The 27403-nt window shown below is 44.5% G+C and overlaps 2 protein-coding genes across 3 annotated transcripts in view; both read left to right on the forward strand.

Moving 5' to 3' along the window:
- The first annotated feature begins 1729 nt into the window (after positions 1-1729).
- Positions 1730-21847, forward strand: RNF185 (ring finger protein 185). Its single transcript, XM_073312515.2, has 7 exons — positions 1730-1863; positions 10484-10715; positions 12544-12562; positions 13269-13381; positions 13945-13999; positions 16377-16494; positions 19249-21847. The coding sequence occupies exons 2-7, from the start codon at positions 10534-10536 to the stop codon at positions 19344-19346; spliced, it is 585 nt and encodes a 194-aa protein (XP_073168616.1). The 5' UTR covers positions 1730-1863; positions 10484-10533; the 3' UTR covers positions 19347-21847.
- Positions 21848-25132: 3285 nt separating this feature from the next.
- Positions 25133-27403, forward strand: part of LIMK2 (LIM domain kinase 2) — a 43981-nt gene continuing 41710 nt past the window's right edge. Inside the window, exon 1 of one of the 2 annotated variants that reach the window (XM_073313551.2) lies at positions 25133-25332. In XM_073313551.2, coding sequence (XP_073169652.1) covers positions 25317-25332 — 16 coding nt within the window. In that variant the 5' untranslated portion in view covers positions 25133-25316. The remainder of the gene's footprint in view (positions 25333-27403) is intronic. The other variant, XM_073313553.2, reaches the window with a different exon arrangement.

The following is a 27403-nucleotide window of genomic DNA, read 5'->3' on the forward strand; positions in this document are numbered from 1 at the left end:
ACTTGAGTACTTGAGGAGTACTTAGAGACTAACCAATTTATTTGAGCATGAGCTTTCGCTGTAGCTCACGAAAGCTCATGCTCAAATAAATTGGTTAGTCTCTAAGGTGCCACAAGTACTCCTTTTCTTTTTTTTGTATCCAATTTGCAAATGAATTCCAATTCAACAATCTCTCACTGGAGTCTGGTTTTGAAGTTTTTCTGTTGTAATATCGCAATTTTCATGTCTGTAATCGCGTGACCAGAGAGATTGAAGTGTTCTCCAACTGGTTTATAAATGTTATAATTCTTGACATCTGATTTGTGTCCATTTATTCTTTTACGTAGAGACTGTCCAGTTTGACGAATGTACATGGCAGAGGGGCATTGCTGGCACATGATGGCATATATCACATTGGTGGATGTGCAGGTGAACGAGCCTCTGATAGTGTGGCTGATGTTATTAGGCCCCGTGATGGTGTCCCCTGAATAGATATGTGGGCACAGTTGGCAACGGGCTTAGTTGCAAGGAAAGGTTCCTGGGTTAGTGGTTCTGTTGTGTGGTATGTGATTGCTGGTGAGTATTCGCTTCAGGTTGGGGGGCTGCCTGTAGGCAAGGACTGGCCTGTCTCCCAAGATTTTTGAGAGTGTTGGGTCATCCTTCAGGATAGGTTGTAGATCCTTGATAATGCGTTGGAGGGGTTTTAGTTGGGGGCAGAAGGTGACAGCTAGAGGCGTTCTGTTATTTTATTTGTTAGGCCTGTTCTGTTGTGTCAAACCATTATGTTACCTTGACATGCTGCTTTAAGTGTCATAAAACTGTGATGAATGAGTTTGCCTCCTCTGACCGATCTCTAAAGACAGCAAATCTACTAGTGTAGGTAGAAAGAAAAGGAGTACTTGTGGCACCTTAGAGACTAACAAATTTATTTGAGCATCAGCTTTCGTGAAGTGAGCTGTAGCTCACGAAAGCTGATACTCAAATAAATTTGTTAGTCTCTAAGGTGCCACAAGTATTCCTTTTCTTTTTGCGAATATAGTGTAGGTAGGTGAATGAATTTCATAATGTGTTGCCCCATGCCAGAGGGCAGGATCAAAATTGGTTTCCTGTATGGCTCCCCATTTGAGATACTACACACATCTTCACCTTAACTATGTGTTGGTTGATACACTTGCATACAAGTGGAAATTCCAGCATGGCTGCTTGTTTGTAGCATTGCTGTGGCTCTTGCGGTAGACATCTGCTACTGGTGTTGACTTCTTGGCTCTTAGGGCTTCTGCTTTCCCAGTCTGAAGCCATAGGTTAGTTCATGGTCTGTTTAAAAACAATAAGGCCGGAGGTGGGGGGGTTGGACGGACACTACCGCTATGGCTTAAACCATCTCCTCTCTCTCTGTATGTAGACCCATGCAGAAGCTGCACTCCTCTCCCACCGCCGCGAGGCCCGTGTGTGTGGAATCCAGGCTCTGAAGCGTGCTGCGCTGGTCTGGTCTCTCTAGTTTAGTCGAAACCATACCATTGTTTGGTGTTTAACCCCAAGTTAACCCCGCTCCACTGCCCTAGGAACCAGTGTGTGTGGAACCAACCTCCATTCCCCGCTCCCCAGGTGGAGGCTCCCCCCGGGGCGTGGGATCTACGTGCCCCGGCCCTTGGGGCGCAGATCATTTGCCGCCCCCCGTCCCTGGCAGGCGGAACCCGATGCTGCGGCCCCGTGCGCAGGCCGAGACGCTGGTCGCGGACAATGCAGGCGGGGCTGGGTTTCCGGGGGATCAGGTGACAGCGGCGGCCCAGGGAGGAGAAGCTGGAGCGCGGATTGGAGCCAGCTGGGAGTCTGAGACTTGGGGCTGTTGTAGTTGCCGTGGGGGTCGCGGCACCCGCTACTCAGGTAAGCACCAGGGGGGCGGGCCTGAGACTGCCGGGGGGCGGCTTCGAGGCCCTGCCTGGGGCTGCGGGCGGGCCTGAGGCGGGAAGCGGGCTGAGGAGGGGGTCTGTGGGGCGGGGCTCTCGGGTGGGTGTGTTGGGCATCCTGTCAAGTCAGCAGTAGGTGGTCGGGAGCTGAAAGGAGAGCCCGAAACCTCTGGCTCCTCAGACAGGCGCCTCTCGCTCTTATTTTGTCCGTCCGTGTGTGTGGGGGGGTCCTCCTCACTGATACACTGAACTTACATTTACTTTTTATTACCTGAGACCATTAACTGGGTAACTCATAAGTCTAACAAGAAAATGCTTGGAAATCATAGTTTGTTAATGCATACTCTCCCAAACTAGCACAAGGTGTCCCAGTATCTGGCTTGAGTCAGGAGAGAAATAATTACCCCCACCCGTCCTCTGTGGCTCTTTGTAAAATGTTCTTTGGTAAACAGTCGCTTGTTCCAGTTGCACTTCTTTCTGTAGCACTGTGTGTGTTGTGACAGGTTTCAGAGTGGTAGCTGTGTTAGTCTGTATCAGCAAAAAGAATGAGGAGTACTTGTGGCACCTTAGAGACTAACAAATTTATTAGGGCATAAGTTTTCATGGGCTAAAACCCACTTCATCTGATGCATGCAGTGGAAAATACAGTGGGAAGATATATATACACACACATATACATATATACACACACACACACACAAAACATGAAAAAAATGGGTGTTGCCATACCAACTCTAAAGAGACTCATCAGTTAAGGTGGGCTAATAATAATTAATAGCCCACCTTAATTGATGAGTCTCCTTAGAGTTGGTATGGCAACACCCATTTTTTCATGTTCTCTGAATATCTATATCTATATATCTTCCTACTGTATTTTCCACTGCATGCATCTGATGAAGTGGGTTTTAGCCCATGAAAGCATATGCCCTAATAAATTTGTTAGTCTCTAAGGTGCCACAAGTACTCCTCGTTCTTTTTACTGACTGTGTTGTATTCCTCTCTCTATTTGTCTTACATTTCATCCTTCAATTTTCTTGTCCAAAATGTTTTGAGATTCTATCAAAACAGACTAAGATCGCTCTTGTCTTGTCTTTAGTGAATTATAGAATAGCAGATAGGTTTAAATGTAACAGTGGGACTTCATGATTCTTACTTTTGTAACTGAGGGAGATGGCACAGCTTAATGGTTGGAGCAGGAGTCCAATAGCGAGGAGACTTGGATTCTGTTCTCCTTTTTGCTTCTGGCTTCCTGTGTGTCTGCAGGGAAACAATTCTTTGTTTTACCTATCTGTAAAAGTTGGGATAATTTACACTCCCTTGTAAAGTGCTTCAGCCTCTTAACATTATTTGTCGCTCTCTATATTTAGATTTTTTTTCTCCCCAGGGACCTAAAATGTGTCATAAGTGTCCCTCAAAGATGTGGCTATTTATAAATAGATTCATATTTGGGTTTTATTTCTTATCTTCAAAAGTAGTAACTTCTGATATATTTTAATTGCCATCTGGGATTGCTTTATATACTTTAAACCACATAAAAACAATCGAGTCTTTTATTTTTTTAATTTAAAATAAAACCTCCCCTGCCAACCTATAAAGTTCTAATAATTAGTCCACATAGTACATATATGACTGATGTAATGCTATAAAACATATTACATAATCTAATGTCATCTGAATATTTTTCTGGAATTTTCTAACTGATTATATCAGTTTTCTTTATCCCTTAGATTTGCCAAGGTTTAAAAAAGAAGTGTGTGCATAGGCTTCATTCCAAGTTCTGTTTGAGTCTTTTATCTGTTTAATGGAAGGGAGAAAGCTTTGTTCTGTTTTCCGCTATCTTTGTCTTTTACATGCTTGGTGTTCACAATATGTTCATATAAAAAAATAAGAACCTTTTATTTGTATAGCACATTTCATCTCAATGGATTCCAAATTACTTTTTAAACATAGGCCTCAATTCTGCATTCTAATCCCCTAGCACAGGTCTGTGAAGAGTCCCACTGAATTAAATGTGTCTCTGTATTGCTGCATGGGTCCCTGATAGTAGATTAATATGCAGGATGGTGTTTTAAGCTGATGTTCAGCCTATATGTAGGGACCACTTCCCATAGCACTGAAAGGCATCTAGAGCACAGCAACATAAAAACCACAAAAGGAGAACAGAACATGCATGACAGGTTGTTTCAACTCACTCTTTAGATAATCAATCAGGAGATGGGGGAAGGGAATAAAGAGGCAACTAAGTAAATATATGTTTAATAATTAACAGTTTTACTTCAGCAGGAATGTACATGCTGAGAATGTCAGGAAATAAACTTACTGTTTTTCATGGGGCTGTCAGCAAATGTCAGCTCTTGCAGAAAAAGTGACCTGTGACCGTATGTTAGGTACGCTTAAAGTTCAAAGAAGTCTCACATTGTAGGTTTCAGATTTGTGTTTGTTTTATGTGTGAGGGTATTCTTCTAAGCCTAGTGTCAAGAGAGAGGTTTTCTTGAAACTTGTATTATAATAATGAAAACTGATTATTTTTAAATTTGGATCGCCATATTTGCAACAAAAACATTGTAATATTGTGTGAGTACATCAGAAGAAAGTGAACCCGAAATTTTCATTGTCCAAGCACAGAGAAATTTAGAACCTGAACAAAACAGAATCTGTCATGAGAAGCAAACTAGACTTGAAGAATTCTTTAAATTTTAGTAATCTCTTTAGTAATGTAACAGTGTGACATTAGTAAAGAGAGCAAAGAAACTTACTTTTCTATACAGGTTTTTTAACCTGACAGTGTTCCTTTAAATTTCATATGTAAGATATACAGCAAAGAGAAATAATAATTAAAAATGTTAATCTGTAGTCAGTGACCTAGAACCCAATTGGAAAGCAGTTATTCTTAATGTTTATGAAATAACTAACATTAAAAAGTAAACACTTCTAAACATTTTATATATCCTACAAATACAATTTATAACTTAGGTGATGTTATTTTTTGATGCTTTCTATCATGCACTCTGAATTATTGTCTATCTTTGCTCTTTGTCAATGAGATTTTTGGATGCTGTAATTTAAAATGTCATGATTCCTTTTTTTCTGTGAAGTTCCTCATAATTTTCAGAGGCAAATCACTGTATCTCTGGCAAATCTCTCATTCCTCTTAGATCCATACACTTGGTCTCTTTCACTGTCTGATGCTCCAGCCCTGCATTTCCTGGTGCACCACTCCCCCAATTCTCTGCTCCACTCTGTGTCCTTAGAATATATTTCCTAAATATTTTGTGAGTATCTTCTCCTCAGTTGCTTCTTGTAGGCGCACAGATGAGCACATAAACCTCACCAGTCTCCCACGCTATTATTTCCTCCTCAATCTCTCAGACCATCTGTTGCTCTCAACTGTCATGGAACCTTCAGGCCCCAGAGTGCCATCTGCTTCTTAAAGCCCCCCTTCTCCTCAAGTATTCATCTGCTCTTTCAACCAGATTGGCTCCTGAAAAACCTGGATAACCAAAAGGGAGGCATGTTATATCTCTTCCCATATATCTTCTCTCCCCTCTGCCCCCTTTTTGTTTATTTAAGGACATCTGCATGAAAACAAGTTACTTTTTTCTTAACAGTTCATCTGTTCCTGCTGTTTGTTCCCCATGTCAAGTGGTAGTACACTGTGATATAAGTCATTTCCACAGCAACCAGTTGTAATATCACAGAGGATGGTGACTTCAAATGGGAGAATAAACAGCAAGAACAGATGGACACTTAAGAAACAAATATTTTGTTTTCATGGAAATGTCTTGATAACAAAGAACAAGGGAAGAAAAGTGGAAAATCTTTGAAAACTTGCCATGAGGTCATAACTAACTCTTGCACCTTCTCCTGCCTTCAATTTCTTTAATGGTCCTGGTATTTGTGAAGTGGGACTTGAAGAGCTGGTAAAAAGGGCAAAGGTTTAGCAAACCTAGATTAGTACTGTTGCCTGCTCCCAGCGCCAGAGGCGAACAACAGCAGGGGTTTGTTACCAGGTGTGCGTCACCCAATAATCACAATGGGGTGGAGAAGCAGAAAAGTTTATTTGCACTGCAAACAAGGTACAGGGAGAATAGAATTTCAAATCCTGCACACAGAGCAAAAAGTTACACAGGCTATTTTTATATATATTATTTAATATATTTAATATATATTAAATATATATATAAATATATATAAAAATTATTTAATAGCAAGCTGCCCTAAGTATTCATATAGCCAGCCAATCCAGTTACCAGCTAGTTTCCTTGTTTTTTTATACCATCTGTTAAACCATATATAAAGCTGCTTTATTTAACATTGTTTTTTCATATTTGCCCTGTTTGGCCTTGTTTAGTTTTAGGCAGTCTAACTCTGCAACATATTGTTGCAAATCCTCAGCATAACTGCTACCAGTGCCTCTAGGCAAGGGGGGCCAAGGACACTTGAGCCTAGTACGCATAACTGCTGTGAGTGCCTCCAGGTGTGTGTGTGTGGGGGGGCAAGAACACTTGGGCCTAGTGCAAGAGGGCTTCATCAACACTCATGGTCTTCCACCCCCTCGAGTTACCTAGTGGCCATGCCCAGTGTCCCCAACAGTACCTTTGTACACCCACTTTTAATAAACACTTTTGTGTTTAATTTAACTTAAAAGCAACAATGGATCCTGAGGTGCTTATGGTGTCTTATTCATCTGAGCACCGAATCAAATACAAAAAGGGGTTGGTCTGTCCTGTTTTAGTTGATTTTTTTAAGTCTATTTCTCTGCTTAACATTTCTTTTAACAAGCTCAAGTGCTTGACTGAAGCTGGTATCATCTTGGAATTTACTCTCAAACTTATGAGTCTGTTCTAGTTAGAACATAAGTGATCCAGTTATTACGGAATGATCAAATATACTTCTTACCGTCTGGCTATCAAATCCTGTCTCACTTTAATTTCAAATGTATAAATAATAATGTTTGTACAATACCATAGGAGCGTGAATGGTGCTTTACAGACAAATAAATAAGATTGTCCCTCCCTGCTCCAAAAAGTTTATTACAAACTAGGTTAAATAAGACACATTTTGCCTCAGTGAGAGATTACAACAGAGAAGTGGGTGGGAATGAGACAGTCTTGCACAGTACATGTTCATGAGGTTACTTCTTTTCTTATTGTCACAGCTTATTAATTATGTTTGTAATATTTTATTTTTTTTAATTGATGAATTCCTAATGGGGGATTAGAGCTGAAAGAGGGTACTGAAGAGAGACTTGAAGGAGGTGCAGGTACAGTGTCAGGAAGCAAAAAGAAAAGGAGTACTAGTGGGACCTTAAAGACTAACCAATTTATTTGAGCATAAGCTTTCGTGAGCTACAGCTCACTTCATCGGATGCACTTCACTCCATGACCTCATGGAAGGTCTTTCCAGGAGTATGGGTAAGCATTGGAGAAAGTACAAAGACTTTTGTGGGAGAAAAGATGTGAAAGTAAGCTGAACTGGGTCACCTGACAACTCAAGTGAGGTGAAGGGAGATATTGGCTGGAACAGAACTAATTACACCCTTTTGTTCATCTGGATTCTCTCTTGCATTATGACCAAATCTGCTTTAAAAAGAAAATTAAATTAAAGGTCTGAAAATTCATGCTATGGATCCCCAAAGCTGTAGGGGTAAATCTTCCCCCCATCTCTCCTCCTAAAATATTAAACCAGTATTTAAGGCAGAATACCATATGAGCGAAACCTGGAACTTTGAACATTAATTTCTTGCTTCAGTCTTGGATTGTTTTGTTATTGGGGTTCATTTAAACGTTCATTATCTGAGCAAGATAAGCTAATGCTGCTAAAGATTCTGGCAGAAAGGATGCATGAGAACAGTGAAAATTGGGAATTGGTAGCATTTCAACCTGTACTGTACTAAAGCATTTTTTTTTAAATGTACGGCAAACTGCCTTGCTGATGAGGGTAAATGAAGCCATGTTGTGAAATGCTAGGAGTCAGCAGTGCTGAGAGGCAGTGTGCATTAAGGCATAGTAGTTGTGAACACTGAGCTGTCCTTCTGGGACCCCATACAAAATGATGTAACTGAGTGAAAAAGCTCTGTAGAAATAAATCTCTTCTCCTTCCCCATTTGTTCTGTTGTGCTGTCATTAATGCAGTACTTTAATTGGGCTCCGGATTGGCACTTCTTTAGTCTTGCAGCGGAATTACATTGTATGAAAAGAACTCTTTGCAATAAAAGCTGGAGAGACTGAAATTTTGTTTTACAGCTCCATATGTGTGCTTCAGCATTACTCAGGAAGCTGAGGTGACCTTTTTAGTACTTGTGGGGTAAGTTTTGCAGTCAGTAATTTATGAAAGGTTCTGGTTGCCCTTTCCAAATACTTAATTTCTGTGCACTTGTGAAAGTTTTGTACAGTCATCTGTTTCTCTGTCTCATATGGGTATCTAGGATTTATAGACTTTCAGCATCTTGGTATCTGAGCTCCGTATTTTTCTCATGGAAAGTGCAATGAACTAAGATTTAAATTGTTCTGTCTTGGTTAATTGTGACTGACTCGGCAGGTATAGATTTGTTCTTGACTTTTGGATTAAAAAATCAGAGTAGACTTTTGGTATTTGTATTGGGCAGTAAAAGTATCTCTCTATTCCCTGAGATGTACATGTCTTTTGCCCATGCAGTCTCCATTCTGTTAAGTGCTTTTGGATTTGCATGTTCTGGAAATCCCATACTAAGGTTTATGGCAGTTATGTTTTAGCAGAAAGAAATAAAAAGAGAGAGAATCCTGTTGAGCAGACATACATGATATGTGCTGCACAGGTAACATGTTAACATGAGTCAAGAGCATGTGAGCTGTACAAATGACTGGGATGTTCAGTCCTCAGTATATCCTGGGTGCTTCTGCAACATAATTGCTAGAAATGTTTACTGCTCACTTCCTTCCACTCACACCATGACAGCAGCGGGAGGGAAGCGTGGATAAGAAACAAGGATGTTTTAAAATAAATATATTGGATTTTTAAATTTTAATTCTATATTTATTTAAAAAAAACATAATTAGTTAAATTTGAAATTTACAATCTATGTTAAGGCCTAAACTTGTTATAATATATTTAAATAATTTTAAATTAAATGCAAAAAATATTAAGCAGTACATGTTTGCTGCTGAATTTCAAAGAAAGTTGGACTACTGAAGTGTTGTAAGTTTGTTGCTAAGCATCTGGAACCAAAATTTGTTGAAGTGCTGAACCAGATTTTGAGAGCAAATTCTCTGCACCTGCAGAAAAGGCTAACTTTTTACATTTTCATGTATTCAGCTAGTTCAGTCAAAGTTAGGAAGGAAAAAACAGGAAAACTTGTCTTCTTCTCCCAATCTAGGAATAAAAATCAGGTATGAGAAGATGAGATCAACTGGTTTAAAAATCTTGAATGACATGGTGACCAGAAACACTCACGTCCATTCACTAACTACAGATCATACTTCCTTTGTTTAATACATCAGCTAGTTTAAAATGCAAAACATTACTGATCAACTTTTTTTTCTTGTGAATCCAGTACATTTAAGGTAGTTCTATTTAAAAACAAAATGTAAAATGCTGTTTGTGCATTTTAAGTGAATTCCACTCAATCTCCAAAAGGAGCTTGACACAAATCACAAGTTAAAAAAAACAAACAAAAAAAAACTTATCTAGTAAATAGGAAAAAACCCATTTACCATTTTCTAACATAATAAAAATGTAAAAATTAAGAATCTCCATAAATGTAAATTAAGCTGTATAATTGCTTAAATAAATGTGTATAGATGCACTGTATCCCATGGTTAGCAAAAAGAAGTGCCAAATTTAGCACAAAGGCTGCAATTCAGTTGCAAGTCAACATGTTTTAATTTTTATCAACCAATGAGAATCAATCTGTCTTTAGAAAAATACCAATGTGAAACACATCTAAAATTGATGATTTAAATCAATCCACCTTGGTATGAAGATCACTTCCATTCACCTTCTTTTTCCGGGCTCCTGGTAACCTGAACTAATGGACGTAAAAAAAATCCTAGTGGCATTGAATGACCAGTATGTTCCACCTGAGTCTGTGTGGGTGGGGATAAAAAAGACCTCTTGAGTTTTCTTGTAAACTTCACTGAATTCTGGAAGAAAGGTGTGACTTGCTCTCCTGACATGGACCTCTGTTAAACTCCTTTTCAGGCTGTGCTCAGACATTTGTGCCCTGTACTGAACTTTGGGAAGAGTACATATGATTAAATGTACATGCATCAACAATACACTTGGCAAAGAGTAACTGCTGTTTGGTAACATTTACAAGAAGATGGAGATGGGAAACCTGTCTTAATTTTCAGCCGTGGGGTTGAGTGTGCTAGTCAGTCAGTGCACCCAGAATTTTAAAGTGTAGGTGATGTCAGCAGCTAGGCCATATGACAGATAGTCAAGACAGCTTAACTTCTAAAAAAGACTCTTCTTGGCTACCATAAAATTGAGATGTTGGAATCTGGGATCCAAATGGTCTTTGGGCAAGTAATCTTGATCGTATTTTTCTTCTTTCAGTTTCAAATAGGACAAGAATGTAACAGTGTAATGCAAGTGGAATTTCTTTTTCTGTCTCATAGGATTCCAGTTGGAGGATTTTACTGACCTTGGATCTAATTAATTCCTGAGGATGGCAAGTAAAGGGCCCACGGCGTCTACATCCACTGAAAACTCCAGTACCGGAGGGACCAGTGGCAGCAGCAGTAGTAACGGTGCTGGGGAAAATACTAATCAGGACAGCACTTTTGAATGCAACATCTGTTTAGACACTGCCAAGGATGCGGTTATCAGTCTCTGTGGGCACCTCTTCTGGTCAGTATACTACTTTCCTTAGGTAGACCAGAATATGGGGCTGGGACAAACACACTCTCATCATCCAGGAGCCGAGGCTATAACGAGGTTAAATGTCAGATGAAAAGTCCAGCCTTGCAATCTTAAAATGTGAATGGGATTATGGATTTGGAATTGAATGCTGTAAACAGAAATTTGCTAATTTACTGTTCTGTCCTCAGATCCATTTTTCTGTTAAATATGTAGTTACTCCAGACTAGTGCTGGTCTCCATAAGTTTTGCTTTTGGTAGTCCTCTGGATTGTTGTGCTAAAAACTGAATTGCACAGCCTTGATTAATATAATTTGGCAGAGCAATATTATTCTCATTCATGCCTTCTGGCTTGGCACATACTCACTGTATATGGGTTTAAATTCCTTTGTAACCCACCCATACCTGGAACTGCTTTGCATCTTGTCCTTGAAGCAGGCTCCAGAGTCGAAATTATGAATTTTTAGGCAAATCACACCCTCACCACAGGCTTTCTTTCACTGCAAGTGCTGGCAGAAATGTTGTAGAGAGCCCGTTTTTGTTGTGAAGTTATTTTTCTTTCCCCATACCATCATGGCAGTGGCACTAGCTCTTCAGGTCCACCGTCTGTCCAATTTGGGCAGATGTCCCACAAACACGGTGAAAATGTTATGCCTCCCATGTGTCTTGTCTGGGTTTGAGCATTGAAGTAGATTGCCCTGCTTTTCCACAATACTTCAGTGGGCTGCAAGGGTTTCTTTTTCCTCAAATGTTACTGTTTTGGTGTAGTTGAAAGATGGAATTATACAGGAAATAACCCCCTTTCCCCAATTTTTTGTTAAATGTAACAGTTTATCAATGGTTGACATTGCTAATTGTGTGGGGTTTTAAATACTATGGATTAAATTCAGGTCTCAGTTAAACCTGTGTGGTTGTATGGGTGTAAGTAAGTAGAATTTGGTATCAACTGGAGGTCCTTGTTACCTCGCTTTTCTTACAATGAAACTTTCTTGTGATCACAGCTTTTTGATGAGACCACCTAAGTGGAGTGACTTTTTACACCAGGATTGAAGGTCCAATCTTCCGGTGGACAATCTGCATATTGTTTATACCACTTGGAGAGCAGTTCATTGCAGTGTTTTTTTATAAGTAGTCTTATCTTGTGGCCTGTTTTTGTTTGGTTTTGACTTTTTTAAAGTTGCCACAAGGACTTTAATTGAAGTAAAGTGTCTTAAAGGAGAAATTAGAATAACCCTATTCTGTTCCTCATACTTTGTACCTGTTTTAGAATTAACAGCATGATGCATAATGTACATTTCTCCAAATCTCACCCAATATTTTAGCCACGTGTTCCTCCCTATAATTCTTAAGATTCTAACATCATACTGTTGGCATCTTTCTAATTTGCATCTTTGCGTAGGACATGAGTTCATGGGATTGGTGAGCAGAATCGGTGCAAAAAGGCCCAGAAAGATGTATTTAAGCCTTTGTGTATGCCTTTTGTGCTGATGTCTAAGGCTGTGGAACTCCTAGATGGTGAGATTACAGGGACCAAGAGTTGTGATGTGGTTTCTGTCCATTTGGCAACCTAGTGTCAGATTGTATAAACTGGAAGGGCCAGAGGAGGTCTGACTTCGGCTATACTTTCAGAAGTTCAGTTTGTTCTAATGCAAAGTTATGGTCCTGACATTGCTGATTCTTTAACCTTCTGCTGTCTCTTAGGTGTGCTGTCCCCAATATGCTCTCTACATTTGCCAAATCTCAATGTAGGTTACTAACTACGTTTTTTCCCTTTCTCTCTTTCTGCACTGTTATCAAATCACCCTGGGAATACCAACAGTTGGCCTTGTTTACACCAGGTAAGATCGTTTTCTTTTTACTTTGTCTTTCATCAGCTCCTATTACACAATAACCCCCTCAGTCCTCTAGGGTGTTCTGTCAGAAGCTGCAATATCCCCTTCTCTTTCTAAGCACACTTCCTTCTCTCCAGGGCAACCAGAATGCACTAATTACACTTAACATGCAATCATTTGCAATCCACTTTTCCAGAGAAAGAAAAGTATAAGACAAAAGTCCATTTTTTTCAGGGTCTTGACCACTCAAATATTTCAGTGATCCAGGGAGGAGAGGTTACATATGACAGCTGAGGGGGCTTAATATGTAGATTGAAAACTTGAAGCTCTCTTGCCACGCTTACTGTTACACCCCTACTCTGTGTGTTAGAATCATAGAAACTAGAGATGAGACAAGACTAGTCCTACCCCAGGCCAGTGCAGGGTTGTTTCTACAGTGTAGTTGTCAGAGTTTTCCCAGCCAAATTACAAATGTACACTTCAGCAGATGTGATATAGCAGTGTACTATACTAAACTACAGCAAGTACTGCCCAAATCTGAGGCACTTCAGCATTTCCAAAGGGTAGGCAGTTTGCCTCCTTGTTTTTCTGAATAGCTGTAGAATTCTATTTGGCTGGCTTTTGTGTGGCTGTGTGAGATACATTTGCATGTTACTATTGTTCCATTGTTCTCATGGTGCCTTATTTATTTTGTTTTATTTTTCTCTCTTAGTGGTTAGAGACCAGGCCAAACAGGCAGGTGTGTCCAGTATGTAAAGCAGGAATCAGTCGAGATAAAGTTATTCCTCTGTATGGAAGGGGTAGTACTGGGCAGCAGGACCCCAGGTAAGGAATCCAAATGCAGCCACTTCTTTGTGGAAACCACAAACCTAATTATTGTTCAGGTGATGTGTCAGATAAGAGATGGTTAAACCTTAGGTGGAGATGATATGTCTGCCAAATACATCCTGGCTCTCCCAGGGCCTGGATTCCCACACCCCGTTTCTTGCTTATCTGTGGAAATGTATTTTAACTGAATTGAACACTAATTACTAACTGAAGATAGCACATTGTGCAAAATATTACCTGACTCGGGCAACTTGGACAAGACATTCATGGGACTGATCACAGTTTTCAAGCTCCCTTGATTGTGAAATGTAACAAGGATGTTGCTGCACAGAAATGTAGAATCTCAATTTGTGGATTTGGAACTGGAGTTTCAACTAACTGGTAGGCCTGCTGGCTCCTGCTAGTAAGCTAACTGCACGCAACTTTGCTGCAACAATTCAGTGGTCTCTGGACATCTGTGAAAGAGCAATTAATGTTTGTTCTATTTTACTAGCCAGGACAGGAAACAAATATTACACCATATATCACTATGCTTATACTAACTCTACTGTCTTTTCCAGAGAAAAAACTCCACCACGACCACAGGGACAGAGACCTGAACCAGAGAACAGAGGGGTAAGTAAAACACAAGTTGAAGTGGAAAGATGGGATTAGGATTTGGCGGGGAGGGAGACCAACTGTGGAGATCCTTTTATATTGGCTATTTTAAGTGTCTTGATACCTGATGATGTGTCGTGAATGCCTCCATTACTCAGCATTCTACAGCATGAGTTAACTTTACTCAAACTTTACAATTAAAGCGTACAGTGTGGTGTTGCTGGGGATGTTATCTTTCATAATCAGAACATGCTCCCCATGCATAAGTGGTGCAGTGCTTCTGAAAATGGTGCGGGACATATCTCTCCTTTTTGTCAAATGAGAGGTGTCCTGGAAATGTACACTGGGTCTACTTCTGTCACTGTATGCCAAAGGTCCCCAAAGAGTGGGGCTCACCCCCCTAAGGGGGTGTGGAGGAATGTGTAGGGGGCACATTGAAGTCCAGGCCAGCCTCTATGCGGGGTGGGGAGGGAGTGTCATCCAGCCACTCCACACCCCCAGCTCTGCTCCGGTCCTGCCCCCAGCCATGCCCTGTTCCTGGCCGCGGCTCCGCTGATGGCCCCACGCCAGCTCTCAGCCTCACCACTAGCCATGGCTCCGTTCCCAGCCTGGAGCCGAGGCTGGGGGCAAGGCTGGGAGTGGAGCCGTACCTGGCTGCGGGCCCAGCTGCCAGCCTACACCACAGCTCTGCTGTGGCCCCACTCCCGGCCCTAGAATTACCCCCTGCTGTGGCCCCTGCCTCGGTCCCTTCACCCCTGTCTGTGATCCTTCCTCTTCTCCCCGACTCCCCCGGAGCTGCAGCCATGCTCCTAGCTCTGGGGGTGTGTGGACAGGGGTAAGTGTGTGTGTGTGTGGGGGGGTGCGCGATCCTCAAAAGTTTGGGGACTGCTGCTGTATGCTGATAACCACTTTGCTATAGAACATTACTTAACCATGTTTATGTATACACATCCGAATGGAGTGGGGTATGTGTATGCAAACAGCAGCCCAGGTATGTAAATACAGTGAATATAAATAGTAGGCTGTACATGGGGAACAGTTATCAGGATTGACCAGAGTTTCCTGGCATAGTAAGAAGTGAGCGTGACCTGATGAAACACTTGCATATTTCCATGTAATTCAGCTTCAAGTCCCCAGAGCCCACTTGTATACCTCATTGCTTCAAACAAACAGCCCTGCTGGATATGACTAAGGAACATTTCTATATTGAATAAATGGGAGCTCAGTAGTTCTCTCTCCGCGGAGCGTTGTCTTCTTATTAAATCAGCTGCTGTGTCTTGGTGGAACCTTTTAGCAGGTGCTGCCATTAATTGGAGGAATCTGACATAAAGACATTGCAGCAGTGATGCTGCTTCTCCAGTTTCTGAAACTGCAGGAGCTCCCATGCAAAGAAGCATCGCTGCAACTGGCCCCTTTTATAGGGAGTTGATGACAAGACAACTGACAACATAGGCAGAAGAGTCAGAATCTTTACTAATCAAATCAAGGGGTTAGTCCAGAAACTCTAGGTCTAAGAATTATGTCACTGGGATCAGTTCTGTGTACACTCAAAGTTCGATGGTTAGAAATTAGCGTATCCTCTGGAACTGATACCACTGGCATAATTCTGAAACAAGAAGGCAATCTTCTGTGGATTGGTGGAGTCTAGGACTAGGCTAACTGTTTGCTCTCCCACAGCCATTAATTACAGTATCATTGTTTGTTTCATACTAGTTGTTTCCTAAACATTGCATCCATTTTAAGGATTTGGATGTTCCGTGATTCAGGAGTTTCATCTTTCTGCTTGGCTAGACTAACCCTGTAATTTTGCTTTGGACCCTGTACAGTCAGTGATGTTGGATCATAAAGCAACCCTTCCTTCCCTCCCCCTTCCTTGATGTCACGTCTCCCTGCATCACATTATGTTGTATATAACCTATATTGTAGGCTCCTTGGGGCAAGAACTCTTCTCCCTCCTCCCCATAAAGCTTCCTATGGTGCTGTAGGAACACAATTTTAAAGTGACTATGTGCAACACTTTACATATATCCCGAGGAGCAATGTTGGGTAATTTTTGATGTTACTTTTGTTTTAGATTAATTATGAGTCAATATTTGCTATCCATCAAAGCTTTTTAAAAAAACAAACAGTAAGTGATATCCACTTATATAAATGATGATACAGTGTCAGATATCTGGTGAGAGAATTACAAAAACATTTAGCATTTGCTAACCTGTAGACCTCAAACATGAGCTGCAGTGAGGTGTGGTACCATACAGGCACAAACTGAAAACTGACAGGCACTGTGATCCTCATTTAGCCTAAAGAAGTCCAGTGACAGGGAATATTTGGCTTTTACTCTGTCTTGCAGTATAAATGACAGTATGTTTCACTTCCATTTTTTTCTTCTCTGCAGGGATTCCAGGGCTTTGGGTTTGGAGATGGTGGCTTTCAAATGTCATTTGGAATTGGGGCATTTCCCTTTGGTATATTTGCCACAGCATTCAACATAAATGATGGGCGGCCTCCACCAGGTATTATGCATCTCACCTTCTGGGGAAATCCCACAGGAGAATAAATTTCATATAGGTTAATTTTTATCTTTCAAGCAAAGAACCTTTTAAATCACTAACTTGTCTGAATGCCAAAGTAACCCAGTGAAAGCAACATGTCGGGAAATACCCTTTTGAGCACACAGTGTTGGTGCACTGTAGAACTAATCATCTAAGGGTGAACAACAAAGGGAAAAGCTTTGCTGTGTTTTTATTATATAAAATACATACATTTTTAAAGGTTTCAGAGTAACAGCCGTGTTAGTCTGTATTCGCAAAAAGAAAAGGAGTACTTGTGGCACCTTAGAGACTAACCAATTTATTTGAGCATAAGCTTTCGTGAGCTACAGCTCACTTCATCAGATGCATCCGATGAAGTGAGCTGTAGCTCACGAAAGCTTATGCTCAAATAAATTGGTTAGTCTCTAAGGTGCCACAAGTACTCCTTTTCTTTTTACATTTTTAAAGGTGTTTTTCTGGTGGTTTTACATTAGAAAATACCAGCTTATGACTTTTCTCTCTGTTTTGCTGAAGGACTTTTTGGAGGATTGAAGAACTAGAGAGCAATAGTGACACTACAAGTTAAACAGGTTTTAACAAAAAACATTTTAAAACAGTCCGACTGAACATTCCTTCTCCTCAAGTGAGAACTGGGAAAGCCCCTTCAGTGATCTGAGCGCTTCCATTCCAGTCCTCCAAAAGATTCTCCAGGAAAACCAGAGAAGTTGAGACCTGAATTTCTAGCATTTTTAAAAAGAAGGAAAAATCATATTTTGTATATGTGGGAGAACTTTTTTGGGATGAAAAACGTTGTCGGTCTTTATGTACCATAAAGAAGAAGAAAAAGCAAGAACACTACTTTCTTTGCTTTGCAGTTTATCTTCAAGATGATCACGTGTATGCTACAACAAATAACTTCCTGGTGAATTAATTTCAATGCTGTCAATTGAATAAAACCAGTTGGGTTACTTTAGTACAGTGGCTTCATTCTGAGGATTGCCAAACAGCCTGTAAAACTGAACTTCTCCTCTGCACAGTAGTTAAACTGCAAGAGCCTGCCTGTTCTGGGCAGAAAATCTACAGCCCAAGATTTCCAGGGCTGCCTATGTTAAATCTTTTAGCCAATAGTCTGCCATACTGTGCTTAGAGTAAAGGAGTCCCAGTACATGTATTTCATTTGGAATAATGAGGGAAAACTGAACTGGATTCTTAAGCTCTTGAAAGGGCTGCTAAGTTGTATACCCTTTGGCATCTTAGCATTTAGCCCAGAGGTGGGCAAACTACAGCCTGTGGGCCACATCTGGTCTGCAGGACCATCCTGCCTGGTCCCTGAGCTCCTGGCCGAGGAGGCTAGCCCCCGGCCCTTCCCCTGCTGTTCCCCCTTTCCCTGCAGCCGTGCCACCAGCGCTCTGGGCAGTGGGGCTGCACGCTCCTGCAGGGCAGCACATCTGACTTCAGCAGGACGGCGCGGCTGCCAGACATGCTGCTCTGAGCGCCATGGTAGGGGGGCCGGGGGGGGGTTGGATAAAGGGCAGGGGGTCCCGGGGTGCAGTCAGCGGACAGGGAGCAGGAGGCGGTTGGATGGGGTGGAGGTTCTGGGGGAGGGATCCTGGGGGAGACGGTTAGGGGGCAGGGGTGTGGATAGGGGTCGGAGCAGTCAGGATGGGGGGAGGGGTTTGGATGGGGCGGGGTCCCAGGGTGGGGCGGTTAGGGGCGGGGGATCCCAGGAGGGGGCAGTCAGGGGACAAGGAGCAGGGGGGTTTGGATGGGTTGGGGGTTCTGAAGGGGGCAGTCAGGGGGCAGGAAGTGGGGGGGGGGGGTCGGATAGGGGGCGGGGGCCAGGCTGTTTGGGGAGGCACAGTCTTCCCTTCCCAGCCCTCCATACAGTTTTGCAACCCCGATGTGGCCCTTGGGCCAAAAAGTTTGCCTACCCGTGATTTAGCCCATTAGTTGTACCTTGCTTTGTACTATCTGCTTGCGTAAGAGTGTGTCTGTTTGGAGCTAGAGACCGTGTGGATTTGTGGTGGTTCGGGTTAAATAAGTACATAAGAATGGCCATACTGGGTCAGACCAATGGTCCATCTAGCCCAGTAGCCTATCTTCTGACAGTGGCCAGTGTCAAATGCTTCAGAGAGAATGAACAGAACAGGAAATCGAGTGATCCATCCCTTGTTATCCACTCCCAGCTTCTGGAAATTAATGATTGCCAGTAATCCTTTTTTAAATCTGTTGTTCATCTGCAGGCTCAGTATTTTGTTCTGGGGGGGACACTTAGTTTTGAGCTCCTTTAAGCTTCCCACTAGTTTTATTGGTATAAGACTCCCCTTAAGATTTTCTGTCTGTTTATAACTTGTTTATTCTGAGGTATATTCCTCTTGTGAAGGAGAAGGGTCCTGGTGCAAAACTTTGTAGTGTAGAAACCCCTGGCTGAGGTAGACTTACTTCAGCATTGTCTTCTGTAAATCTCTGGTGAGGGCTGCCTGCTCGAGTAGGGTCACGTCCCCAGGCCTACTTAAATCTTGCTTTGTGGAGCTGACGTTTTACATTCCTTCCTAATTCCCAGTGTGAGCGAGGCAGTCTGAATCATTCCTGTAACAGAGAAATTTTGCCAGTAACAGTCGGTCAACTGGTGGGTTCCTTGCAAATCTCACTAGACTTATGAATATGCTATGTGCAGTATATACTACATCTTGAAGAAGAGGAAAGAACTGAACTGTTTTACTTCCTGTTTTTCAGCTGTTCCAGGGACACCCCAGTATGTGGATGAGCAGTTCCTATCCCGCCTCTTCCTGTTTGTGGCTCTGGTGATCATGTTCTGGCTGTTGATTGCATAACTGCTCTATACCCTGTATATTCCTGGTCATCAGGGTCTCTGAACTAGTTAAAAACTGCTCCCCCATCCCACTTTAAACCTTCTGGTGTCTGGTTCCGTAGCTAATCACAAGTTCCAGGAATCAGTGGTGCCACAACACACTGAGGAATCTCGCATGTTGCACCAGAACCTTGGAATTAAATAACAGTTAAAAAGCATATCTTACCTCAGCCATGTGTCATACCACTGGTATCCAGATACAACCATGGACCTAGCTTTGAGCTTCACTCTCAAAGGGAGCGTTGCTTTGAAATCCTGTGCCAATCAGCTAGGCCAGGTTTATGTGGAAGGCACTGGTACTGAAGGAGTGTGGGCTGGTGAGGAAAGGAACCTACTGCATTGTTCATCAGTATCACGTGTGTAACATCCATGATTGGAAAGAAATGCATCAATTGAAGTTCCAGAACATTTTTTAATCTTTTTATATCAAAGTCCAGTTCTTGCCAGGAAATATCTTGCAGCACCAGTAAGACTTCTTTGGGAGGGCATCTGCCTGAAAATGGAATCAGCTTTGGAGACCAGTGTTCGATACTTGCTGTTACTCACCAGAGTTGTGAAAAGTCAATGGCACTTGAATGGCTGTAACATGAGGGGTTAAGAAACTTCAGCCTAAAATTGTAAAATAATCTGAATTTTCTGGAGCTAGACACTTGAAAATTCTCTCATCATGGGGTTGGGTAGGGTTGTTGGACAGTAGAGTACCTCTCTGGTCACATGCAGTGCTGTTCCTCAGTGACAAAGCAGTGTTTGTTTTTTCTTGGGTTTGTGCAGTGGTCTTTACTCATGGATAGTACCTTCATAACTCTGTTACTGTAGCTGCACTCACTCCTTCTTCCAAAGTTGAGACTTCCAGGACTATTGTGTACTCTGAATAAAATCATTTTACAGATCTGAGATCATCTTGTTTTGGGGGAGAGGCCACAATGGGGATTTATTAAGTGAGTTGTGAGGTTAACTTTTCAAACACATTTATTTTGGCAAAAAATTAAATCTAAACTTGCCTAGCAGGTGCCACTGTAGGGAATAGCGTAAGACCATTTCCTGTACGGTAGTGCACAGCTGCTTCCAGCCTATAAGGAATGGCTGTAGTGCACGAGCTCCTGCAGGTTTACCAAAGATGATCATTTGAAGGACAGCAGATTATAAATATTTTTGTGCCTGGAGCAGGATGTTGCAGAAGGTGTGCCCACAACTCTGAAAGCTTTTATGGAATTCTGTTAGGTATGAAGCTTTAAAAATTGTTTCTGATTGATTCTCTGGATCCACAGTACCTGAAATATGAGGGATTTTTTTACCTCTGTTTGATTTTCTCCTAATTCTAACTGGACACTTTCAAAAGGATTCTCTTCTGTTTTTATTTTGAGGTGCTGTTTGTTTGACTCAGATCACTAGTAGTCAGAGATTAACCTTCTGTAGAGAGGAATTTTGTGACTTTCTGGGCAATAAATCATGATATTTGACAAAACAAATCAATATATAGAATCTCATTCACTTGCTTCAGGAGCTAGGCTTTTTTGCATGTACAAGGATGAAGTGCCTGGGCAGGACAACCGTGAGCAGTAGCAGTGAAACTTACTTGCCTAAACACAAACTGTTCGTCCATCTGTAGCATGATGATGTGGGAGGAGCAGTTAGGAGTTTTGCTTGCCTGCCCCAAAAGTCTCAGCAAGCAGGATTTTGTAAAGCTGGCTTCTTCAATAGTTTACCTCATCCATCGTATACCAAGATGCAAGATCTGGTTGAGTATAGGTAATTCAAGTGCTGCTTGAACAGTGCAGGCACTTTAGGAGCTTCATCCGTTCTAATTGGCTTCTGTAGTGCATATTTTGGAAATTAAGTGCATTTTTATCATCAACTGGCCACATTATGTAGCTTTTTCACTGCCTTGATATTTTATTGAGAGGCAGCTCCACCTACTGGTGAAAAGGGAATGTTCATCTGCTAATGTAAAAGGGATTTTATTTCCTTCCCTTCTCCCATTATTCTGAGAAACTGCTATGCTAGGAAAGAGAGAGTGTTCTTCCGGAAGTAATCTGCTAAGAAGTTTATTTCTTCAAAGCTTTTATCCTTTAAAGATGACAGTGAGAAATTCAGCTGTAACATGAACAAAAGAGGTATTAAACCAGACAACATTTTTTTATTTTAAAATATAAACTTTTTAGCTTAATTTGCTAAAATTAACAGTTGCTCTTGAGAAGCTGAAGGGATGAAGACTGAAATGGCTGCAATGATAGAATTTAGAGTCGTTAGTTTCCTGGCAATCCAAGAATGAGATAGCTTAAGTGTTAATGCTTCTGATTTTCTTAGTGTGCATTTTGTATTGTATCATTTTTCCCTTCCTTGTATTCAGACTGCACATGGCCTGCAGTTAGAGAAAGATGGCACATACAGTGTAACCCTTTACTGTTCACTAATTTTCACTGTTGTGAAAGTGATTTAGAATAAAAAATGGTTTTACATTGACCTAAGCCTATGTGGATTCCTTTTGTGTAAGGAAGTGCAGTGCCCTTGCCCTGTGCTACTTAGAATTATCACTGTAGGAGGCACTACTGTGAACACAGTGGCAGAAAAAAAAATTATACCTATATTATTGTGGGAATTGTTAGCAGTATCAGAGCTGCTGTTGGTACACCTGCTCTGTAGATGTACGTCCATGATGTATTCTTCATGCAAAGAAGAAACCAGCTGTTGCTGTCTTCTGATAAATGGCAATGAAACAGTCTTTGAGACTGCTGGAGACTAGACGTAAAGGTTTCAGAGTAACAGCCGTGTTAGTCTGTATTCACAAAAAGAAAAGGAGTACTTGTGGCACCTTAGAGACTAACCAATTTATTTGAGCATAAGCTTTCGTGAGCTACAGCTCACTTCATTGGATGCATACTGTGGAAAGTTTAGAAGATCTTATTATATACACACAAAGCATGAAAAAAATACCTCCTCCCACCCCACTCTCCTGCTGGTAATAGCTTATCTAAAGTGATCACCCTCCTTACAATGTGTATGATAATCAAGGTGGGCCATTTCCAACACAAATCCAGGTTTTCTCACCCCCCCCCCCCCACACACAAACTCACTCTCCTGCTGGTAATAGCTTATCCAAAGTGACCACTCTCCTTACATTGTGTATGATAATCAAGGTGGGCCATTTCCAGCACAAATGCAGGGTTTAACAAGAACGTCTGTGGAGGGGGGGGGGAGAGTAGGAAAAAACAAGGGGAAATAGGCTACCTTGCATAATGACTAAGCCACTCCCAGTCTCTATTCAAGCCTAAGTTAATTGTATCCAATTTGCAAATGAATTCCAATTCATCAGTTTCTCGCTGGAGTCTGGATTTGAAGTTTTTTTGTTGTAAAATAGCGACTTTCATGTCTGTAATCGCGTGACCAGAGAGATTGAAGTGTTCTCCGACTGGTTTATGAATGTTATAATTTGTGACATCTGATTTGTGTCCATTTACTCTTTTACATAGAGACTGTCCAGTTTGACCAATGTACATGGCAGAGGGGCATTGCTGGCACATGATGGCATATATCACATTGGTGGATGTGCAGGTGAACGAGCCTCTGATAGTGTGGCTGATGTTATTAGGCCCTGTGATGGTGTCCCCTGAATAGATATGTGGGCACAGTTGGCAACGGGCTTTGTTGCAAGGATAGGTTCCTGGGTTAGTGGTTCTGTTGTGTGGTATGTGGTTGCTGGTGAGTATTTGTTTCAGGTTCGGGGGCTGTCTGTAGGCAAGGACCGGCCTGTCTCCCAAGATTTGTGAGTGTTGGGTCATCCTTCAGGATAGGTTGTAGATCCTTAATAATGCGTTGGAGGGGTTTTAGTTGAGGGCTGAAGGTGACGGCTAGTGGCGTTCTGTTATTTTCTTTGTTAGGCCTGTCCTGTAGTAGGTGACTTCTGGGAACTCTTCTGGCTCTATCAATCTGTTTCTTCACTTCCGCAGGTGGGTACTGTAGTTGTAAGAAAGCTTGACAGAGATCTTGTAGGTGTTTGTCTCTGTCTGAGGGGTTGGAGCAAATGCGGTTGTATCGCAGAGCTTGGCTGTAGACGATGGATCGTGTGGTGTGGTCAGGGTGAAAGCCGGAGGCATGTAGGTAAGAATAGCGGTCAGTAGGTTTCCGGTATAGGGTGGTGTTTATGTGACCATCGTTTATTAGCACCGTAGTGTCCAGGAAGTGGATTTCTTGTGTGGACTGGACCAGGCTGAGGTTGATGGTGGGATGGAAATTGTTGAAATCATGGTGGAATTCCTCAAGGGCTTCTTTTCCGTGGGTCCAGATGATGGAGATGTCATCAATATAGCGCAAGTAGAGTAGGGGCGTTAGGGGACGAGAGCTGAGGAAGCGTTGTTCTAAATCAGCCATAAAAATGTTGGCATACTGTGGAGCTATGCGGGTACCCAAAGCAGTGCCGCTGATCTGAAGGTATACATTGTCCCCAAATGTAAAATAGTTATGGGTAAGGACAAAGTCACAAAGTTCAGCCACCAGGTTAGCCGTGACATTATCGGGGATAGTGTTCTTGACGGCTTGTAGTCCATCTTTGTGTGGAATGTTGGTGTAGAGGGCTTCTACATCCATAGTGGCCAGGATGGTGTTATCAGGAAGATCACCGATTTATTGTAGTTTCCTCAGAAAGTCAGTGGTGTCTCGAAGGTAGCTGGGAGTGCTGGTAGCGTAGGGCCTGAGGAGGGAGTCTACATAGCCAGTCAATCTTGCTGTCAGGGTGCCAATGCCTGAGATGATGGGGCGCCCAGGAATTCCAAGTTTATGGATCTTGGGTAGTAGATAGAATATCCCAGGTCGGGGTTCCAGGGGTGTGTCTGTGCGGATTTGATCTTGTGCTTTTTCAGGGAGTAAAGGGATATCCTCTATACTCACTGATCCTTTTACACAGAGTATGTACCTTAGAGCTGAAGGTGTTACCTGTACAAGCATATAGGTCAGCTATTTCTAGTCTAAACAGGCCATCTGTGAGATTGAACTATGCCTCTTTCAACAGAGAAAGTAAAAAAGCAGGCATCCCTTTGGTTTATTACTTATGTCTTGAGAAACAAATAATGTAACATTAATATTTTTTAAAATGGGGAAGCTATCTTGCCTATGGGGATGAATCTGCTCAAGGGTGGGGACCCATGAATGGCCTTTTCGCACTTCTGCCTGGACTCAATCTTTCCTATCCTTTAATGTCATTTACATAGTTGAAAGAGTTGCACCACCACTAACAGTCCTGCCATTTCAGAGGAAAACCAAAAAACCTAAACCATAGGATAAAAGTGTGAATGGGGGAGGGGTTGAGCGGAGTAGAAGCCGCTATTGAACAGAGAAGGAACACACACGCACCAGATTAAAACGAGGAGGGTACCAGGAGAGGGCATCAAGCCTTTCCCATGCTGTTAGAGAACAGGAAGAGGGTTGTGGCGCCTGGAGGTGGAATAGGAGGGGGGCTGGCACAGCTTGGGAGCGAGGTTTGGGGTTGAGAGTAGGGCAGGAGATGGGGGTCGACCCTTTCGTGTCTTCCCTTTACAACTTCCCCCGCTCAGGGAGCGAGCGCGGCGGCGATAGGGTGCAGCCACGTCCCGCCCCCAATCTCCCAGCTGGTTTAGCACGTGTGGAGTTAGGGAGGAGGTGGGAGCGGGCAAAGCCGAGCTGTGATTGGCCCACACCGGAAAAGGGGGTAGGCTGTGGCACGGAAGTGGCGGGGCTTCTAGAGGTGGGCGGGGTTGTGATTGGCCCGCGGCGGGGAAGGGGCGGGGCAGTGTTTGCCCCGGGGCGGGCGTTGCAGGTCCCCCGGGCCAGGTGCGGTATGACCCACCCCGCGCTCCGTAGAGGCTGACGTCACATGTGCGGGTGAGGTCTGGAGACCCGGTGGAGGCGTGGGGGTGCTTTGGTTGCGTGCCGCACTGAGGGGAGCGAGCCCGGCCGGGCGATGGAGGGGCCGCCAGGTGAGCTCCGGTCTCTGCGCTGCCTCGGCCCCGCCCTGGGACTGGGGGTGTCTGGCCCCGCTGGCCCGGGCCGCTGCAGGGCGCGGCTCCGTCACTGGCTGGGCTGCCGGAGGCGCTGAGCGCTCTGCGCGCCGGGACCGCCCCAGCGGGGACAGGTGCTGCCGGCGGCTGTCGGCAACAGGCGCTGGCGAGGAGCTGGGGCCGCTGCTCTGCGCCCCTCTTTTCTCCCCCAGTGTCTCTCCTCTAGGGTCGTGGTATAACCTCTCTGTCCTGGGACTCTGGCACAGCCCCTCCCCCTCACATCCCCCCGGAGTCCGGGCCTAGCCCCTTTCCTGTAGTCCGGGTACAGCCTTTTCCCTCACACCCCCCCCCCGGAGTCCGGGCCTAGCCCCTTTCCTGTAGTCTGGGTACAGCCTCTCCCCTTACATCCCCCCCCGCCCAGAGTCCGGTCCTAGCCCCTTTCCTGTAGTCCGGGTACAGCCCCTCCCCCTCACATCCCCCCGGAGTCCGGGCCTAGCCCCTTTCCTGTAGTCCGGGTACAGCCTTTTCCCTCACACCCCCCCCCCGGAGTCCGGGCCTAGCCCCTTTCCTGTAGTCTGGGTACAGCCTCTCCCCTTACATCCCCCCCCCCGGAGTCCGGTCCTAGCCCCTTTCCTGTAGTCCGGGTACAGCCTTTTCCCTCACACCCCCCCCCGGAGTCCGGGCCTAGCCCCTTTCCTGTAGTCTGGGTACAGCCTCTCCCCTTACATCCCCCCCCCCCCAGAGTCCGGTCCTAGCCCCTTTCCTGTAGTCCGGGTACAGCCCCTCCCCCTCACATCCCCCCGGAGTCCGGGCCTAGCCCCTTTCCTGTAGTCCGGGTACAGCCTTTTCCCTCACACCCCCCCCCCCGGAGTCCGGGCCTAGCCCCTTTCCTGTAGTCTGGGTACAGCCTCTCCCCTTACATCCCCCCCCCCCCAGAGTCCGGGCCTAGCCCCTTTCCTGTAGTCTGGGTACAGCCCCTCCCCCTCACATCCCCCCGGAGTCCGGGCCTAGCCCCTTTCCTGTAGTCCGGGTACAGCCTTTTCCCTCACACCCCACCCCCCGGAGTCCGGGCCTAGCCCCTTTCCTGTAGTCTGGGTACAGCCTCTCCCCTTACATCCCCCCCCCCGGAGTCCGGTCCTAGCCCCTTTCCTGTAGTCCGGGTACAGCCCCTCCCCCTCACATCCCCCCGGAGTCCGGTCCTAGCCCCTTTCCTGTAGTCCGGGTACAGCCTTTTCCCTCACCCCCCCCCCCCAGGAGTCCGGGCCTAGCCCCTTTCCTGTAGTCTGGGTACAGCCTTTTCCCTCACACCCCCCCCCCCAGGAGTCCGGGCCTAGCCCCTTTCCTGTAGTCTGGGTACAGCCTCTCCCCTCACATCCCCCCCCCGGAGTCCGGTCCTAGCCCCTTTCCTGTAGTCTGGGTACAGCCTCTCCCCTCACATCCCCACCCCCCCCCCCGGAGTCCGGGCCTAGCCCCTTTCCTGTAGTCTGGGTACAGCCTCTCCCCTTACATCCCCCCACCCCCCGCCGGAGTCCGGGCCTAGCCCCTTTCCTGTAGTCCGGGTACAGCCTCTCCCCTCACATCCCCCCCCCCCCGGAGTCCGGGTGTAGCCCCTTCCCTAGAGTCCTGGCGTAGCCTCTCCCCTCCCATCTCCCCCCCCCGGAGTCCAGGCGTAGCCCCTCCCTCTCACATCCCCCCAGAGTCCGGGCCTAGCCCCTTTCCTGTAGTCCGGGTACAGCCTCTCCCCTCACATCCCCCCCCCCCCCCCGGAGTCCGGGCGTAGCCCCTTCCCTAGAGTCCTGGCGTAGCCTCTCCCCTCCCATCCCCCCCCCGGAGTCCGGGCGTAGCCCCTTCCCTAGAGTAGCCCCTTCCCCTCACATTCCCCCCCCCCCGGAGTCTAGGCGTAGCCCCTCCCCCTCACATCCCCCCCGGAGTCTGGGCCTAGCCCCTTTCCTGTAGTCCGGGTACAGCCTCTCCCCTCACATCCCCCCGGAGTCCGGGCGTAGCCTCTCTGCTCACATCCCCCTATAGTCAGGGTATAGCCCCTTCCATA

This window comes from Lepidochelys kempii, chromosome 15, assembly GCF_965140285.1.
Source record: "Lepidochelys kempii isolate rLepKem1 chromosome 15, rLepKem1.hap1, whole genome shotgun sequence".
NCBI lineage: Eukaryota > Metazoa > Chordata > Testudines > Cheloniidae > Lepidochelys > Lepidochelys kempii.

Coding starts and splice junctions, on each gene's coding strand:
- RNF185 (XM_073312515.2), top strand. CDS start 10,534: ATGGCAAGTAAAGGGCCCACGGCGTCTACATCCACTGAAAACTCCAGT. Junction 14,000..16,376: donor CTGAACCAGAGAACAGAGGG/GTAAGTAAAACA, acceptor TCTTCTCTGCAG/GGATTCCAGGGCTTTGGGTT. Junction 16,495..19,248: donor TGATGGGCGGCCTCCACCAG/GTATTATGCATC, acceptor CCTGTTTTTCAG/CTGTTCCAGGGACACCCCAG.